The sequence below is a fragment of the Ylistrum balloti genome, unplaced genomic scaffold (genome assembly GCF_031769215.1).
Source record: "Ylistrum balloti isolate Yb309-2 unplaced genomic scaffold, AGI_CSIRO_Ybal_v1 Utg371186, whole genome shotgun sequence".
Classification (NCBI taxonomy): Eukaryota; Metazoa; Mollusca; class Bivalvia; order Pectinida; family Pectinidae; genus Ylistrum; species Ylistrum balloti.
This window is the reverse complement of record NW_026782646.1, coordinates 476,719-495,689: the sequence shown is the minus strand read 5'-3', so window position 1 is coordinate 495,689 and position 18,971 is coordinate 476,719. Positions and strand designations below refer to the sequence as shown.

Sequence of the window (18,971 nt, the reverse complement as noted above, 5' to 3'; positions counted from 1 at the left end):
TGGGATATGAAAGTCCATTGTAATGCTATAGAGAGCTACCAAGATTTGGAGGTAGGATAGTTACCTTGATTGAGAGTCAATATGTCCTCTGGAACTGCATCCTGATAGCAATTGGAGCTGTTCAATACGAGCTACAGCATTCAAAGGCTGGTCATCTCTGATCTCGCAGACAGGGGAAGAGTTCGGCCCTAAAACAGTCAACAGATCTCCATATAATCAAGTTTTATCAGTGTCTATCGTATTTCTTCTAAATGTCCACAAACACTGGTACACCATCCTCCATACCTTCGCTTCAACCCTGCCAGAAATGTGATGGTAGTGACCACAATGTAGACGACCATAACTTATGTTATTTTAAGCATAAACGTTCTGTTTCACACAATCCCTGATCACACTATGTCTGTCTCATGTCAACCATCCTACACAGGTTCTGTTTCACACAATCCCTGACCACACTCAGGCTGTCCAGCACAAAATTAGGGCTAATTTTAGGGTTAAAATTACAAAATTTTAGGGCAAATTTAGGGCTTAAATTAGGAATGTTGTAACTAGAATAGGGAGCATGAAAGCATTAAACTGACTTACCTTTGCAAATTTGACAAAATAGAAATTAACATACAATGCCTTAATTGCAGGAAAGGTGTCTTCCAGGGTTTCAGTGTCCCAGCTGCTGTTGGCTGTGACCTTAAGAATCACACCTCTGTCACTCAGTCACAACCAATAACAATCTGGGTACATATATCCACTGGTCAACTGCCTTTCATGGTCTACCCTGAATTAGAACTACGGACTACATTAAAACACGTTTTAAGTATGATTTTAATGAAAACAATTTCAGTTGTAAGAAATATAAAAAAGTAGGAACTGAAGTGAAAAATTAGGGCTTTTTTTAGGAATTCCCTTTGAATTTTTCATTTTTTTTAGGAAAACTGAAAAAAAGTAGGATTTTTTTAGGAATTTTAGGGACGCTGGAAAGCCTGCACACTATGTCTGTCTCAGGTCAACCATCCTACACAAGTTCTTTAAAACACTAACCACACTATTTTGTGTTCCTGAGCAAACAGTAAGTTACGTCCTTTAGCAAGGCGGCATATTTACCTGGACCAACAGTAAGTTCAATCCTGTTGCCTTTACGAAGCTCTGTGAAGGATGTGATCGCATGATGTTCTGCCTTAACCCAGTCAAGCAATTCCTTTCTTGTCTGTGGCATGTTGATAACTTTCCGAATTGACCGGCGCATATGACTCTTGAAGACAAGTCGCACTGAGGAATCGACAGGCACCTGCAAATAAATAATTACCATAGAAACAATCGCACTGAGGAATCGACAGGCACCTGCAAATAAATAATTACCATAGAAACAATCATACAGTTTACACTGTGAATGTACCTCTACATCACTGTCAAAACAAGAGTATCAGTGAGACTGACGAATGCTTCCCAAAAACAATTTTACTAGACACAAAAATTCAGTCAAAGGGCAATAATTCTGTAATCAAAAAGTTACTAAAGGCCTCGAATTTGGTATGTAAGATCAATGTACACATACAGTTTCAGTAACTCAACAATAGTTGATGTACTCTGCACTTCTCCTTATCCAGGTCTATCTACAGGTCTCTACAGGTCTACCTACCGATCTATCTACAGGTCTACCCCCAGGTCTATCTACAGGTCTATCTATAGGTTTATCTACAGGTCTATCTACCGATCTATCTATAGGTTTATCTACAGGTCTATCTACAGGTCTATCTACTGATCTATCTACAGGTCTACCCCCAGGTCTATCTACATGTCTATCTATAGGTTTATCTACAGGTCTATCTACCGGTCTATCTACAGGTCTATCTACAGGTCTCTACAGGTCTATCTACCGATCTATCTACAGGTCTCTACAGGTTTATCTACAGGTCTATCTACAGGTCTACCCCCAGGTCTATCTACCGATCTATCTACAGGTCTATCTCCAGGTCTATCTACAGGTCTATCTACAGGTCTATCTACCGATCTATCTACAGGTCTACCCCCAGGTCTATCTACAGGTCTATCTATAGGTTTATCTACAGGTCTATCTACCGGTCTATCTACAGGTCTATCTACCGGTCTATCTACCGGTCTACCAACAGGTCTATCTACAGGTCTATCTACCGGTCTATCTACAGGTCTATCTCCAGGTCTATCTACAGGTCTATCTACCGGTCTATCTACCAGTCTATCTACAGGTCTATCTACAGGTCTATCCCCAGGTCTATCTACAGGTCTATCTACAGGTCTATCTACCGGTCTATCTACAGGTCTATCCCCACGTCTATCTACAAGTCTATCCCCAGGTCTATCTACAGGTCTATCTACCGGTCTATCTACCGGTCTATCTACAGGTCTATCCCCACGTCTATCTACAGGTCTATCTCCAGGTCTATCCCCAGGTCTATCTACAAGTCTATCCCCAGGTCTATCTACAGGTCTATCTACCGGTCTATCTACCGGTCTATCTACAGGTCTATCCCCACGTCTATCTACAGGTCTATCTCCAGGTCTATCCCCAGGTCTACCTACAGGTCTATCTACCGGTCTATCTACCGGTCTATCTACAGGTCTATCTACCGGTCTATCTACAGGTCTCTACAGGTTTATCTACAGGTCTATCTACAGGTCTATCCCCAGGTCTATCTACCGGTCTATCTACAGGTCTATCTACAGGTCTATCTACCGGTCTATCTACAGGTGCATGCACACACACACACATGCACACACGCATGCATGCACACCACTACCAGTATATGTAACAAACCGAGGTAAATTTTGAAACAAGTACAGGAAGAAGCAAAGTGAGGTCTACCGAAACTAATGATGGGTGTGGAATAAATTTCTGATTAACCTGTCTAAAACTATCGCCAAAGCTTGATCGTTACACAGATTATAAGTTTTTCTGAAATTTGAAAATCTGAATTTTCACATACATTGTGAGACACAGATGTGTCATGTCATACTTTGGTATAGACAAACTGAGGTACACACACTCAAATAAAAAAAAACAGTTTACATAGCAAAGAAAGTTATGATAAAGATATATCTAAATAAGGTATTCACTAGAGCTTGAAAAGGCCACAATAAATAATGGTAGTGGTAACACAGTGGCAATACTCAACCAGCTTAGTAAGGTACATAAAACTCACCTCAATTTAACGAAATTCTATTAACACACAGTGTGGTAACACCAGACCAGCCTACTGAGGTACATGAAAATGACCTCGCTTTAACAAAATTTACCCGAGTGGTGTGTGCTATGTCACCAACTTATAGATCGCGGAGTCGACAAACTGTGTGCAACACCAAACCATTGAAGTGCGGTACATGGTAAAAATGTCATGTGACATTGATATTCGATTTTCTACACAGAATTAGGGGTTGTTGATGCGAGGTAACAGAGAAAAGTACCTAGCTTTTTTTCCCATACCTCACTTCGTGACTGTGTTGTCATGCTTTGTACCTTGGAACTTTATGTTAACCAGATGGGAATTTTACAATTCATGCAAGTTCACCACCTGTCCACACCAATACAGGTACAATATTTAGATTGCTATGTGATAATACAATCTTTTTTTACACTAAATGCAGAATTCATACAGGAACCTTTTCTTGTGCATTAAAAGTGCCTTCCCTATAAACAACAATGTAAGGAGATAAAGATTTAGTGGTTATGGGTTTGTAATCTGTCAATCACTGGATTTCAGGATACATTTTCCTTCACCAAATGCTTCATCATTTTTGGCTGCACTCGTTTGTTCGAAACAGCTCTAAGATCCTCCAGATATTTGTCTATAACTGAACTTTTCATCCTTGCAGCCCTTGTACCACCTGTCTTTAAACTTCTATAATATAGTGGTTTACCTATACAATTTTTAATTTTGACCAGCACACTTCACCCACCTGTAAAAACTTTCATTTTTATCTCCAATGTTTTGCTTACCTGCAATTTTACACATTTATCTGAGTTTTGTTGCGTTTTTCCAACACCGTTTAACTACCTAACTTTTACTTATGAAACGAGTTTGTCCAGATATTTTGTCCTCTTTCTATAACAATGCACTATTGTTAGTGAGTCCAAATATAGCACGCTTGTCAGAAATTTGTTAAAATGATGAAAGATATTTGTCAAAGTAGGAACTAAGCTGCATACATTTACACAAAGCTTCCACACAAGTCACATTGTTTGAAACAACATATAAAAAAAAAAAAAATTCCACATAGAAACATTGTAGAACCATCACCCTCTAAACAACACTCCAAAATCCTTCTCTTTCACTTAATCAAACTAATTAGAAATTAAACTAACCTTGACCTTTGGGAAAGAACCCTTAAGTGAATTTTGTTGGTTGCCATGATTATAGAGGGTCTGTCTTGGTGTTACTAGTAACACAAAACACTTTAACAGATGGTCTCTGTGAATCATGCAATGTTGCAAAAATACTCAACAACCTAGAAAATAGTTAAGGTGCTTTGATAAAAACCTGGGAGAATCCTGGTGCATACTTAAGGCTGACCTTGTTTACTTGTGCTCTAGTACCACCTTCCAGATCTCCTCAGATCAAAGTTAAGTAAACCAGATTTGTGTGTAGTTTATGTCTCCCACTGAATACAACATTTTAACCAATACAAATACTTTTATTAAGGTTTTGACAGATTTTGTGTGAGTAATTAAGAGAGTTTTTTTTTTTTTTTTCCCCCTGAGCAACAGCGCAGGGAACCACCAACATGTCAGGCAGTGTTATTGTCAGACTGAATGTATCAAGATGGTAGACGGTAGTGATGCTAAAAACATGGAGCCTCCACCTAGGTCATAAAATAACCCCTCCAACTTCCTCCCAACATCAAAGGTAAGTCACTGAGGAATTCATCAACTCTGGAGAAAAAACATAAACTATGATATATAAACACTCCAGTTTAGCTGTCTATACAAGATATACATCCACCATGCAGCCTTTTCTGTTAACACTATATTTTGCCACCATACTCATAAAACTATTCACAGGAATTTCTATTATTTTAGTGTTTCAGGTAAACCTGAAGTTTGTACCGATGGAAACCTGAACTATACAATGAATACTCATATAAGTCCATGTCTACAAGTTTTCATTACAATTGTGTGACACTAAATAACTTTAAGACATTAATAACAAGAGGCCCAGAGGGCCTGTATCGCTCACCTGGATCTTTATGACCAACAGTACTATATCTGTGCATATGTTCTACAGTAGATGCTTAAAGCAATATGACAAATTACTCCATATGGGTTCTGTCCCTTAGTTGTCAGCCCCCTCATCTATCATCATATGCAATGTTGAATTGAGACTTTCTTATGTTTCCAGTTAAATATAATTGATAGCTTTCTTTTAAATCAAGGAAAGAAGATGGTCAAACAGTATAGCAGAAAAACTCTTAGTTATAGCTGGACGGATGACCCAGGACAGCAGAAGCTTACTTGCCCTTTAGATCATTGTTTACAAACACAGATACAACATATTTGAGACTTGCACAAGTCAACAATATATAGCAACAATTAAATATAAAGACAGGAAAAATTAAGGTACATGTAATTATAAACCATAATCCTAACTCAAAACCAATAATAAAACGTTTCAAGCATATCATTAGTGATGGCCAGTAAAGCCCCGGTTACTGGAGATATAATGATAACAGTTTACTGTAGGCCTATAAACACTGCATAGCAAATGGGATCAGCTTCGAATTTCTTATTTATTTATGCTATAATTATGAAGAATCTCAAATCAAAATGAAGCTCTTGCAATTCTCTGTGCGATCATGTTTTCTGTATTTTAAGACTGTGAATCACATTACTTAGCTCAAGCCGCTCAGGTCTCCAGGGGCTTGGCCTAATCTATTTTTTGGAACAGTGTGACATCACTGTGGAAGGTCTTTACAATTTATTCCAAGTTGTGCCAAGAAAATTCCCAGCCAAATATTTTCCTTTTATAAGTCATTGGAAGGTTCTACATATTTGTATATAATAAGCCTTTGTGAAACTTTTACTGGCCACATATGACAGCCTTTGGTCAATCAGATGTTGTTAATGATTTTACCCTTTTGGCCAAATATTATGATTAAGGCCTTTTGGTTAAGCAGAAGTTGTTCAAAGGTTTAACGCATTTGACCGTTGTGACCTTTAATATGTGTTAAGGTCATTTCTTTTTCTCAAATATTATCAGCCATCATTGAGAACCTAATTTGGTTTAATATCACTATCCTAGATTTTTAGATAATCAGAAAATGTCGTTTAAAGGTTTGAACACATTTGATCTCTGTGACCTTGAATATGGGTCAAGGTTACTTTATTTGGCAAACTTCGTTGGGCTTCATCAAAGGAACCTTCCAGCCAAATATGATAAATCTATGCCTTTCGGTATTTCTGAAGAAGTTGTTTAAATGAAAACTTGATGGACGCAGGAAGGACGGATGACGGACACCACACAATGGCATAAGCTCACTTGGCCCTTTGAGCTAATGACACCTGTTATATCACCACCTCCTAGACTGATACCTGTTATATCACCACTCCCAGGACTGATACCTGTTATATCACCACTCCCAGGACTGATACCTGTTATATCACCACCTCCAAGACTGATATCTGTTATATCACCACCTCCAAGACTGATACCTGTTATATCACCACTCCCAGGACTGATACCTGTTATATCACCACTCCCATCACTCCCAGGACTGGTACCTGTTATATCACCACTCCCATCACTCCCAGGACTGATACCTGTTATGTCATCACTCCCTGACCTGGTACCTGTTATATCATCACTCCCAGGACTGATACCTGTTATATCACCACTCCCATCACTCCCAGGACTGATACCTGTTATATCATCACTCTCAGGACTGATACCTGTTATATCATCACTCCCAGGACTGATACCTGTTATATCATCACTCCCAGGACTGATACCTGTTATATCATCACTCCCAGGACTGATACCTGTTATATCATCACTCCCAGGACTGACACCTGTTATATCACCACTCCCAGGACTGATACCTGTTATATCATCACTCCCAGGACTGGTACCTGTTATATCACCACTCCCATTACTCCCAGCACTGATACCTGTTATATCATCACTCCCAGGACTGGTACCTGTTATATCATCACTCCCAGGACTGGTACCTGTTATATCATCACTCCCAGGACTGATACCTGTTATATCACCACTCCATGGACCTGTATAGTACAGCTATACTGTGATGGTCTGTTTGTTTATGCTACTGATGAAATCCAGTGTGCACCAAGAAACAGAAGAGATTTTTTTTTCTTGTATAATTCACATCAAATAGTGTGTTACATATATACAGCCCTGGCTTTGACAACAAGTAAATAACAGGGAATACTTTGACAAAATGCCAAATATGATAACCTTCATCCTAGTGTTTCAGTAGGCCACATCAAAATGGTAGCTCTTTTTCTACATCCAATTTCTTCTACATTCCATAACATACCAATTATTGCTAGGCAAATAAAGGAGCAGTTGAAATTGGTTCATAATTTTTCAATCTTTATCTAAAATCAGACTTCATTCACAAACATGTGATGAAGTACAGGTACACATCACGGTTAACTAGAATACAATATCATCTTAATAATAACTCATTCTTATCTCCTCTGTGAAACTTAGCAGGTTCTCTGTAATTCTACATCAGGTTCTCTGTAATTCTACATCAGGTACTCTGTAACTCTACATCAGGTTCTCTGTAACTCTACATCATGTACTCTGTAACTCTACATTACATACTATGTAACTCTACATCAGGTACTCTGTAACTCTACATCAGGTTCTCTGTAACTCTACATCATGTACTCTGTAATTCTACATCAGGTTCTCTGTAACTCTACATCATGTACTCTGTAATTCTACATCAGGTTCTCTGTAACTCTACATCATGTACTCTGTAACTCTACATCAGGTTCTCTGTAATTCTACATCAGGTACTCTGTAACTCTACATCAGGTTCTCTGTAACTCTACATCATGTACTCTGTAACTCTACATCACATACTCTGTAACTCTACATCACATACTCTGTAACTCTATATCACATACTCTAACTCTACATCATGTACTCTGTAACTCTACATCACATACTCTGTAACTCTACATCACATACTCTGTAACTCTACATCACATACTCTGTAACTCTACATCACATAGTCTGTAACTCTACATCATGTACTCTGTAACTCTACATCATGTACTCTGTAACTCTACATCACATACTCTGTAACTCTACATCATGTACTCTGTAACTCTACATCACATACTCTAACTCTACATCACATACTCTGTAACTCTACATCATGTACTCTGTAACTCTACATCACATACTCTGTAATTCTACATCATGTACTCTGTAACTCTACATCATGTACTCTGTAACTCTACATCATGTACTCTGTAACTCTACATCAGGTACTCTGTAACTCTACATCATGTACTCTGTAACTCTACATCACATACTCTAACTCTACATCACATACTCTGTAATTCTACATCATGTACTCTGTAACTCTACATCATGTACTCTGTAACTCTACATCACATACTCTGTAACTCTACATCACATACTCTGTACTCTGTAACTCTACATCATGTACTCTGTAACTCTACATCACATAGTCTGTAACTCTACATCATGTACTCTGTAACTCTACATCACATAGTCTGTAACTCTACATCACATACTCTGTAACTCTACATCACATAGTCTGTAACTCTTCATCACATACTCTGTAACTCTACATCACATACTCTGTAACTCTACATCACATACTCTGTAACTCTACATCACATAGTCTGTGACTCTACATCAGGTTCTCAGTGACTCTTTATCAGGTTCTCAGTGACTCTACATCAGGTTCTCAGTGACTCTACATCAGGTTCTCAGTGACTCTACATCAGGTTCTCTGTGACTCTACATTATCTTCTTTGTAACTCTATATCAGGAACACAATATTCAGTTAAAATAATTATACTGATAGACCCACATTTTTTTTTTATCTTATTCCTACCCTTTTTTCTGTTCTCCATATTTTGTCACATCTACCGCTTTCATCTGACCAATAACAGCTTGAAAGCAACTATTTTTCACTACTCTCTTCATTTCCTTCTTTGATGCCATGAATAGAAAGGACAAACTATCTGAAAAAACCACTTGAGAAATTATTTCATTACTTTTAAATGCTTTATACCTTTCTTTACACTATCAAAGACTGTAATTTGACTGATATCAGCTGTCTACTTGTAACAAGTTGACATTAAACATGGTGTACTGGTTTACCGCCCATTTATCTATAATTACACAGTTGATGAGCAGAATATTACTTAAGTCAATGACACAGCCTTCAGATTGCACCTGGTGTTCATTTCTTTTAATGAAACAATATTCTATTTAATTGGTTTTTGCTGGTCTGTGGTTTTTACTCATACAGCTTGGCATAGGTTTATATATATACATGTATTTTTTATCATCATTTTGGGAAAGAATTTTATCATATTAATATATTTTGAGTTTCAATACTTTAATAATTATAATGTGTGGAATATATAACACAGAATATGTATTTATATTCACCGGGGATAGAGAGAATAAGTATCTAAAAGAGAAAAACAATGATGTTAAACATGAGATACCAGACAGGACATCATACTGTCATGGACAGTGCAATTGATCACTATAATTTATTCAGGACATACAGTATACAAAAATGCATTGTCATATTTAAAAAATTCTGTTCAATTTGTAAGTTACAATTCTTAAATTGAAATATCCAGGGATCTGACAAAGATATATTCTGGATTTTTATTATCAATATATACTGGACGAGTGAACCATCCATTCACCCCAACAGTGTACCATCCATTCACCCAAACAGTGTACTGTCCATTCACCCCAACAGTATACAATCCATTCACCCCAACAGTGTACTGTCCATTCATCCCAACAGTGTACCATCCATTCACCTCAACAGTGTACCATCCATTCACCCCAACAGTGTACCATCCATTCACCCCAACAGTGTAACGTCCATTCACCCCAACAGTGTACCATCCATTCACCCCAACAGTGTACTGTCCATTCACCCCAACAGTGTACCGTCCATTCACCCCAACAATGTACTGTCCATTCACCTCAACAGTGTACCATCCATTTACCCCAACAGTGTACTGTCCATTCACCCAACAATGTACTGTCCATTCACCCCAACAGTGTACCGTCCATTTACCTCAACAGTGTACTGTCCATTCACCTGACCAGTGTACCATCCATTCACCCAAACAGTGTACTGTCCATTCACCCAAACAGTGAGTGTACCATCCATTCATCCCAACAGTGTACTGTCCATTCACCCCAACCCCAACAGTGTAACGTCCATTCACCTCAACAGTGTACCATCCATTCACCCCAACAGTGTACTGTCCGTTCACCTGCACAGTGTACTGTCCATTCACCCCAACAGTGTACCATCCATTCACCCCAACAGTGTACCGTCCATTCACATCAACAGTGCACCGTCCATTCACCCCAACAGTGTATACCGTCCATTCACCCCAGCAGTGTACCGTCCATTCACCCCAACAGTGTACCGTCCATTCACCCCAACAGTGTACCGTCCATTCACCCTAACACTACACAACCTCCATTAGAATGAATGGCTGTTGTATGTAGTTTTTGCTGTGATAGCTAAGCATCCCTTGTTACAACTAGTGTCTCCCATCCTTTCACTTAATCTTAAATCAATAAAGGGCCCAAAACAAAATCAATCACATCATTTATAAGATTTCCATCCTAATGAATAGCTTATTTCTGAAGCAAACATGTGAAAGTATGGCTGCTTTGGGGACATCGTATTTAACACGGTGGCGTTAGATTTACATAAATACCCAGAATTATTACTAAATGTGTGTTCAATCATACCATCATAAAAACACGATGATATTAAAAACTAACCCATATTAAAATGTGATTTTCATCACCATCTACAGTGCCACTCAACATGTAACCGAAGAAAATCTTCAAAATATACAAGTAATTCGTTCACAGTGACCTTGACAGGGATAGTGACCTTGACAGAGATAGTGACCTTAATTACATGTCTAACACTGATCAAATCAGTGACCTTCACAAAGAATGACCCTGATTACCTCTCTAACCCTGATAAAATCAGTGACCTTGACGGAGACAGTGACCTAGATAACATTTTCCACCTTGGTTTAGATTTTTTTACTGCTGTTTATGAACTTGAACTGAGATTGAATTGACATTATTTTCAGTTTTTGTGTATAAGAAGGAATCTTACTTCTCATTAGGATGAGTGTAACAATTAAATAAAAACACATATGATAATTTATTCAAATATTTATACAAATTAAAGAAAAATAAACAGTAATATGATTCAAATCTTAAACATTTTGAAGCTGAATATATTGTGTATAACATATTGTTTAAAATTTCCTCTATAAAATTGTGACAAAAAAATATAATTATCAAACTTTAGTTTTGAAAAAAAAGTAAGTTTAAGTGCTGCTATATTAACAGTTATGGTGTGACATAGTACAGAGCCTCTTCTGAGGTCTTCCAATTATCTGCCATCTTTTACAACTGCTAAACTATTTATAGCCAAATTCTTAAATAACCAAGCTGATTTACTGTAGAGAACAGTAGGGAAATAAAGGTATAGAATAGGAGGCTGACTGTGAGGTCAGAAGGTGAATCACTATGAGGGAGGACTGATTATATAGCTAAGAAGTTCAGAAGGTCAGAAGGTCAAAAGGTTAAACAATGGTGTTAGGATGTGGGATGACAGACTATTTCACATCATTGACATTCATCCTAGGAATCTAAAAGTCATAAATCATGATTCTAGGTATGAAAATGGTAGGTCAGGAGGTGAAATGTCAAATAATGGTGTTAGGATGGGGAGGACTGACAGGGTAGGGGTCAGGAGGTGAAATGTCAAATAATGGTGTTAGGATGGAGAGGACTGACAGGGTAGGGGTCAGGAGGTGAAATGTCAAATAATGGTGTTAGGATGGGGGGGACTGACAGGGTAGGGGTCAGGAGGTGAAATGTCAAATAATGGTGTTAGGATGGGGAGGACTGACAGGGTAGGGGTCAGGAGGTGAAATGTCAAATAATGGTGTTAGGATGGGGAGGACTGACAGGGTAGGGGTCAGGAGGTGAAATGTCAAATAATGGTGTTAGGATGGGAAGGACTGACAGGGAAGGGGTCAGAAGGTGAAATGTCAAATAATGGTGTTAGGATGGGGAGGACTGACAGGGTAGGGGTCAGGAGGTGAAATGTCAAATAATGGTGTTAGGATGGGAAGGACTGACAGAGTGGGTCAGGAGGAGATATAACAGTGGTGTTAAAATGAAGTGAATAGATGACCAACTGAGAGAACGACAAATATACTTAAGCATTAAAAGTTGGCAGCTTACAAAATTACTTGACTGACAATAATGTTGCTGTTAAACCCTGTGTATAGCTTTTACAGGAGCTTTGGTGGTTCTTAACATGCTATGTTATCTCAAAGCACTAAATTTGCTGTGTCATGAAAACATCCTTATGGACGATCCCACGAGTCCTGTAAGTACACAGTAAACATTAAATCTAATTCACAGACAACATCACACACCCATTAAACTTTACGCCCCTGCTCTTTATGTATATAACAGAAATATAATGTCTACCAGTCACACATTATTAATTTTTCAATGATCAAAAATCTCCAGATACTTAGAACCAGCGCTGTACATGTATTTCCTGTTACACAACCTCAAACAAATCATGCCACATGTTTAGTTTTGACATAATTTTACTGCAGTCAAACATCAAAATATAGCAAAAACAGATTTGTCATCAAACAGACTAAACCATACAAAACACATAAACATACAGACAGGATGGTTACCATACTGTCGAAACCATATAGATCATAAATATGTTATTAAAACCACAGATAACAACCTGTTGGTCATTTTGTTTTTTCGAATTAGTTCCAAAGTCAAAATGGCACAACTATAATGACCAAGGAAAACCTATATATGACAGTAGTGAAAGATCTACGGAGTCCTTTACAAGAAAAACAAAACACAAGGGTCCGAGGTGAAATAGATCAAATGACAGAAGATCTATCCAGTCCTTCAAAAGCTCAGAAAATGGCGGTAACAAACATTCACTGTCTAACTTCCAAATGGAAAAACTCCCAAATGGAAGCCTGATAGCCATTTTTTCCTGATCAGACACAAAATCAAATGAGTATCACAACTAGGGAACAATAGCTTCAATGTAAAAAATTTGGAAAATTAAAGTTCTTTTCAATACTTCTCAAAAATAAATAGCAATAACAATGATTGTTTAAGGATGGGAGATGGACATGGACAAACTACCACTAGTTCTTCTGCAGGATTAACTGATATATACCACAGTGTTCAAACCTAACAAATATGTCAATACCGGTAATCCTGTTTGTATATATAACATGTTAGATGAACCAATGACCTATGTAACTCATTGACAGAAACATCCAGTCATTTCCTGAATTCAATTACACCTTATTTTCAATGAAGGCAAATGTCATAGAAACCAATGGTGATGTCAGGCATGGATTACTTCAATAAAACTGATCCCCAGTCACATGGTTTCCTTTGATCCTAGATCAGAATGTTGGCCATAATGCCAGTGATAGAAGCAGCATGCACACAACCAAGGGGAATATACAGCAATGTAAGGGGCGATAGACTTGGCACCACTCCCAGGAGGCTCACCCCTCCACAACAACAACACAACTAATCATTAAAACTTCATGCTAGTTTACTCATTATCCACCAGTATGTAACTACACAACTTACTGGATCAACACTGTATACAGGTGTCTTATTACCAGAATCAACACAGGTATACAGGTGTCAAACAGAATCAACACAGGTATACAGGTGTCTTATAACCAGAATCAACACAGATACACAGGTGTCTTATTAACAGAATCAACACAGGTATACAGGTGTCAAACAGAATCAACACAGATACACAGGTGTCTTATTACCAGAATCAACACAGGTATACAGGTGTCAAACAGAATCAACACAGGTATACAGGTGTCTTATAACCAGAATCAACACAGATACACAGGTGTCTTATTAACAGAATCAACACAGGTATACAGGTGTCAAACAGAATCAACACAGATACACAGGTGTCTTATTACCAGAATCAACACAGGTATACAGGTGTCTTATAACCAGAATCAACACAGATACACAGGTTTCTTATTACCAGAATCAACACAGGTATGCAGGTGTCAAACAGAATCAACACAGATACACAGGTGTCTTATTAACAGAATCAACACAGGTATACAGGTGTCAAACAGAATCAACAGAGATACACAGGTGTCTTATTACCAGAATCAACACAGGTATACAGGTGTCAAACAGAATCAACACAGATACACAGGTGTCTTATTACCAGAATCAACACAGGTATACAGGTGTCAAACAGAATCAACACAGATACACAGGTGTCTTAAAAACAGAATCAACACAGGTATACAGGTGTCTTATAACCAGAATCAACACAGATACACAGGTGTCTTATTAACAGAATCAACACAGGTATACATGTGTCAAACAGAATTAACACAGATACACAGGTGTCTTAAAAACAGAATCAACACAGGTATACAAGTATCTTTTTACCAGAATCAACAAAGATATACAGGTGTCTTATTAAAAAATCAATACAGATATACAGGTGTCCTATTTAAAAAAATCAACACAGGCATACAGGTGTCAAACAGAATTAACACATCTTCCTATATCTACATATACAGGTATCACTTCCTATATCTACATATACAGGTATCACTTCCTGTATCTACATATATAGGTATCACTTCCTGTATCTACATATATAGGTATCACTTCCTGTATCTACATATATAGGTATCACTTCCTGTATCTACATATACAGGTATCACTTCATGTATCTACATATACAGGTATCACTTCCTATATCTACATATACTGGTATCACTTCATGTATCTACATATACAGGTATCACTTCCTGTATCTACATATACAGGTATCACTTCCTGTATCTACATATACAGGTATCACTTCCTATATCTACATATACTGGTATCACTTCATGTATCTACATATACAGGTATCACTTCCTGTATCTACATATACAGGTATCACTTCCTGTATCTCCATATACATGTATCACTTCCTATATCTACATATACTGGTATCACTCCCTATATCTACATATACTGGTATCACCTCCTCTATCTATATACACCAGTATCACTTCCTGTATCTACATATACAGGTATCACCTCCTCTATCTATATATACATGTATCACTTCCTATATATACATATACAGGCATTTTGTGTCATAAATATCTATATACAGGTTTATGTCTCCATACAGGGATTGATCATAAACTAAATAGAGCTTGCACTCAGTTTTATGATGGTATCATGTAAACCTGGCTTTGTGTGGCTGATCTTATCAGCACACCAGTAGTACTTACACAAACATGCACACATCACCTTTGTCGCACTGTCTCATTCTTTTAAATTCTATAGAATACTCATATGCATCAGAAATTTTAGCTTACCACAAATACCTGGCGTTGACGTGGTGGAGCTAACATCTCAATTTTCACTTTCCATTTCACAGACTGATGAGAATTCAACACAAATATCACAGGCTTCCACATAACTGAAATTAAAATCAGACATATTTCATTTTTAACTAATCATAATGGTTTCCTCTCTAAGTGATATCTTTAATTTGTAAGTATCATGCTTCTACCAATCACAATATAATACTTGTCACTTCATTTATAATACTTGATTCAACAATACACTTAGCCCTATAACTTCACACTCTGTTCTTCATCTTAACATCACACGCTGTTCTTCATCTTAACATCACAACCTGTCCTTCAGCTTAACATCACACCCTGTCCTTCATCTTAACATCACACTCTGTCCCTCACCTTAACATCACACTCTGTCCTTCATCTTAACATCACATCCTGTCCCTCACCTTAACATCACACCCTGTCCTCATCTTAACATCACACCCTGTCCCTCACCTTAACATCACACCCTGTCCCTCACCTTAACATCACACCCTGTCCTTCATCTTAACATCACAACCTGTCCTTTATCTTAACATCACACTCTTGTCCTTCATCTTAACATCACACCCTGTCCTTCATCTTAATATCACACCCTGTTCTTCATCTTAACATCAAACTCTGGCCCCCTTATGTACTCTCCTTAACATCACACCCTGTCCCTTACCTTAACATCACACCCTGTCCCTCAACTAAACATCACACCCTGTCCCTTATCTTAACATCACACCCTGTCCCTCAACTAAACATCACACCCTGTCCCTTAGCTTAACATCACACCCTGTCCCTCAACTAAACATCACACCCTGTCCCTTAGCTTAACATTACACTCTGTCCCTTAGCTTAACATCACACCCTGTCCCTCACCTTAACATTACACCCTGTCCCTCACCTTAACATCACACCCTGTCCCCCACCTTAACATCACACCCTGTCCCTCAACTAAACATCACACCCTGTCCCCCACCTTAACATCACACCCTGTCTCTCACCTTAACATCACACCCTGTCCCCCACCTTAACATCACACCCTGTCCCTCACCTTAACATCACACCCTGTCCCTTACCTTAACATCACACCCTGTCCCTCAACTAAACATCACACCCTGTCCCCCACCTTAACATCACACTCTGTCCCTTACCTTAACATCACACCCTGTCCCTCACCTTAACATCACACCCTGTCCCCCACCTTAACATCACACCCTGTCCCTTACCTTAACATCACACCCTGTCCCTCACCTTAAACATCACACCCTGTCCCTTACCTTAACATCACACCCTGTCCCTCAACTTAACATCACACCCTGTCCCTTAGCTTAACATCACACCCTGTCCCTCAACTAAACATCACACCCTGTCCCCCACCTTAACATCACACCCTGTCCCTCACCTTAACATTACACCCTGTCCCTCACCTTAACATCACACCCTGTCCCCCACCTTAACATCACACCCTGTCCCTCACCTTAACATCACACCCTGTCCCTTACCTTAACATCACACCCTGTCCCATACCTTAACATCACACCCTGTCCCTTACCTTAACATCACACCCTGTCCCTCACCTTAACATCACACACACCCTGTCCCTTTACACTTAACATCACACCCTGTCCCCCACCTTAACATCACACCCTGTCCCTTACCTTAACATCACACCCTGTCCCTCAACTTAACATCACACCCTGTCCCTTACCTTAACATCTGTCCCTGACCTTAACATCACACCCTGTCCCTCACCTTAACATCACACCCTGTCCCTTTAACATCTTAACATCACACCCTGTCCCTCACCTAAACATCACACCCTGTCCCGCCTCTTATCATCACACCCTGTCCCTCACCTTAACATTACACCCTGTCCCTCACCTTAACATCACACCCTGTCCCCCACCTTAACATCACACCCTGTCCCTCACCTTAACATCACACCCTGTCCCTCAACTAAACATCACACCCTGTCCCTTAGCTTAACATCACACCCTGTCCCTCAACTAAACATCACACCCTGTCCCTTAGCTTAACATCACACCCTGTCCCTCAACTAAACATCACACCCTGTCCCTTAGCTTAACATTACACTCTGTCCCTTAGCTTAACATCACACCCTGTCCCGAACCTTAACATCACACCCTGTCCCTCACCTTAACATCACACCCTGTCCCTCACCTTAACATCACACCCTGTCCCTCACCTTAACATCACACCCTGTCCCTTACCTTAACATCACACCCTGTCCCTCACCTTAACATCACACCCTGTCCCTTAACATCACACCCTGTCCCTCAAACATCACACCCTGTCCCTTACCTTAACATCACACCCTGTCCCTCAACTAAACATCACACCCTGTCCCTTAACATCACACTCTGCTTAACATCACACCCTGTCCCTCACCTTAACATCACACCCTGTCCCCCACCTTAACATTACACTCTGTCCCTTAGCTTAACATCACACCCTGTCCCTCACCTTAACATTACACCCTGTCCCTCACCTTAACATCACACCCTGTCCCACACCTTAACATCACACCCTGTCCCTTACCTTAACATCACACCCTGTCCCTCAACTAAACATCACACCCTGTCCCCCACCTTAACATCACACCCTGTCCCTTACCTTAACATCACACCCTGTCTCAACTAACATCACACCCTGTCCCCACCTTAACATCACACCCTGTCCCTCACCTTAACATCACACCCTGTCCCCCACCTTAACATCACACCCTGTCCCTTACCTTAACATCACACCCTGTTCCTCAACTAAACATCACACCCTGTCCCCCACCTTAACATCACACTCTGTCCCTTACCTTAACATCACACCCTGTCCCTCACCTTAACATCACACCCTGTCCCCCACCTTAACATCACACCCTGTCCCTTACCTTAACATCACACCCTGTCCCTCAACTAAACATCACACCCTGTCCCTTAGCTTAACATCACACCCTGTCCCTTAGCTTAACATTACACTCTGTCCCTTAGCTTAACATCACAACCTGTCCCTCACCTTAACATCACACCCTGTCCCCCACCTTAACATCACACCCTGTCCCCCACCTTAACATCACACCCTCTCCCTCACCTTAACACCACACCCTGTTCTTGACCTTAACATCACACCCTGTCCCCCACCTTAACATCACACCCTGTCCCTCATCTTAACATCACACTCTGTCCTTCATCTTAACATCACACCTTGTCCCCCACCTTAACATCACACC

The 18,971-nt window shown here is 39.4% G+C and overlaps 1 protein-coding gene across 1 annotated transcript in view; it reads right to left on the bottom strand.

Moving 5' to 3' along the window:
• LOC132561274 (transforming growth factor beta receptor type 3-like) overlaps positions 1–18,971 on the bottom strand; it is a 61,046-nt gene that overhangs the window by 25,437 nt on the left and 16,638 nt on the right. The window contains exons 5-7 of the mRNA XM_060226000.1: positions 15,710–15,813; positions 1,099–1,282; positions 65–188 (exon numbers count right to left, since the gene is read on the bottom strand). Coding sequence (XP_060081983.1) covers positions 65–188; positions 1,099–1,282; positions 15,710–15,813 — 412 coding nt within the window. The remainder of the gene's footprint in view (positions 1–64; positions 189–1,098; positions 1,283–15,709; positions 15,814–18,971) is intronic.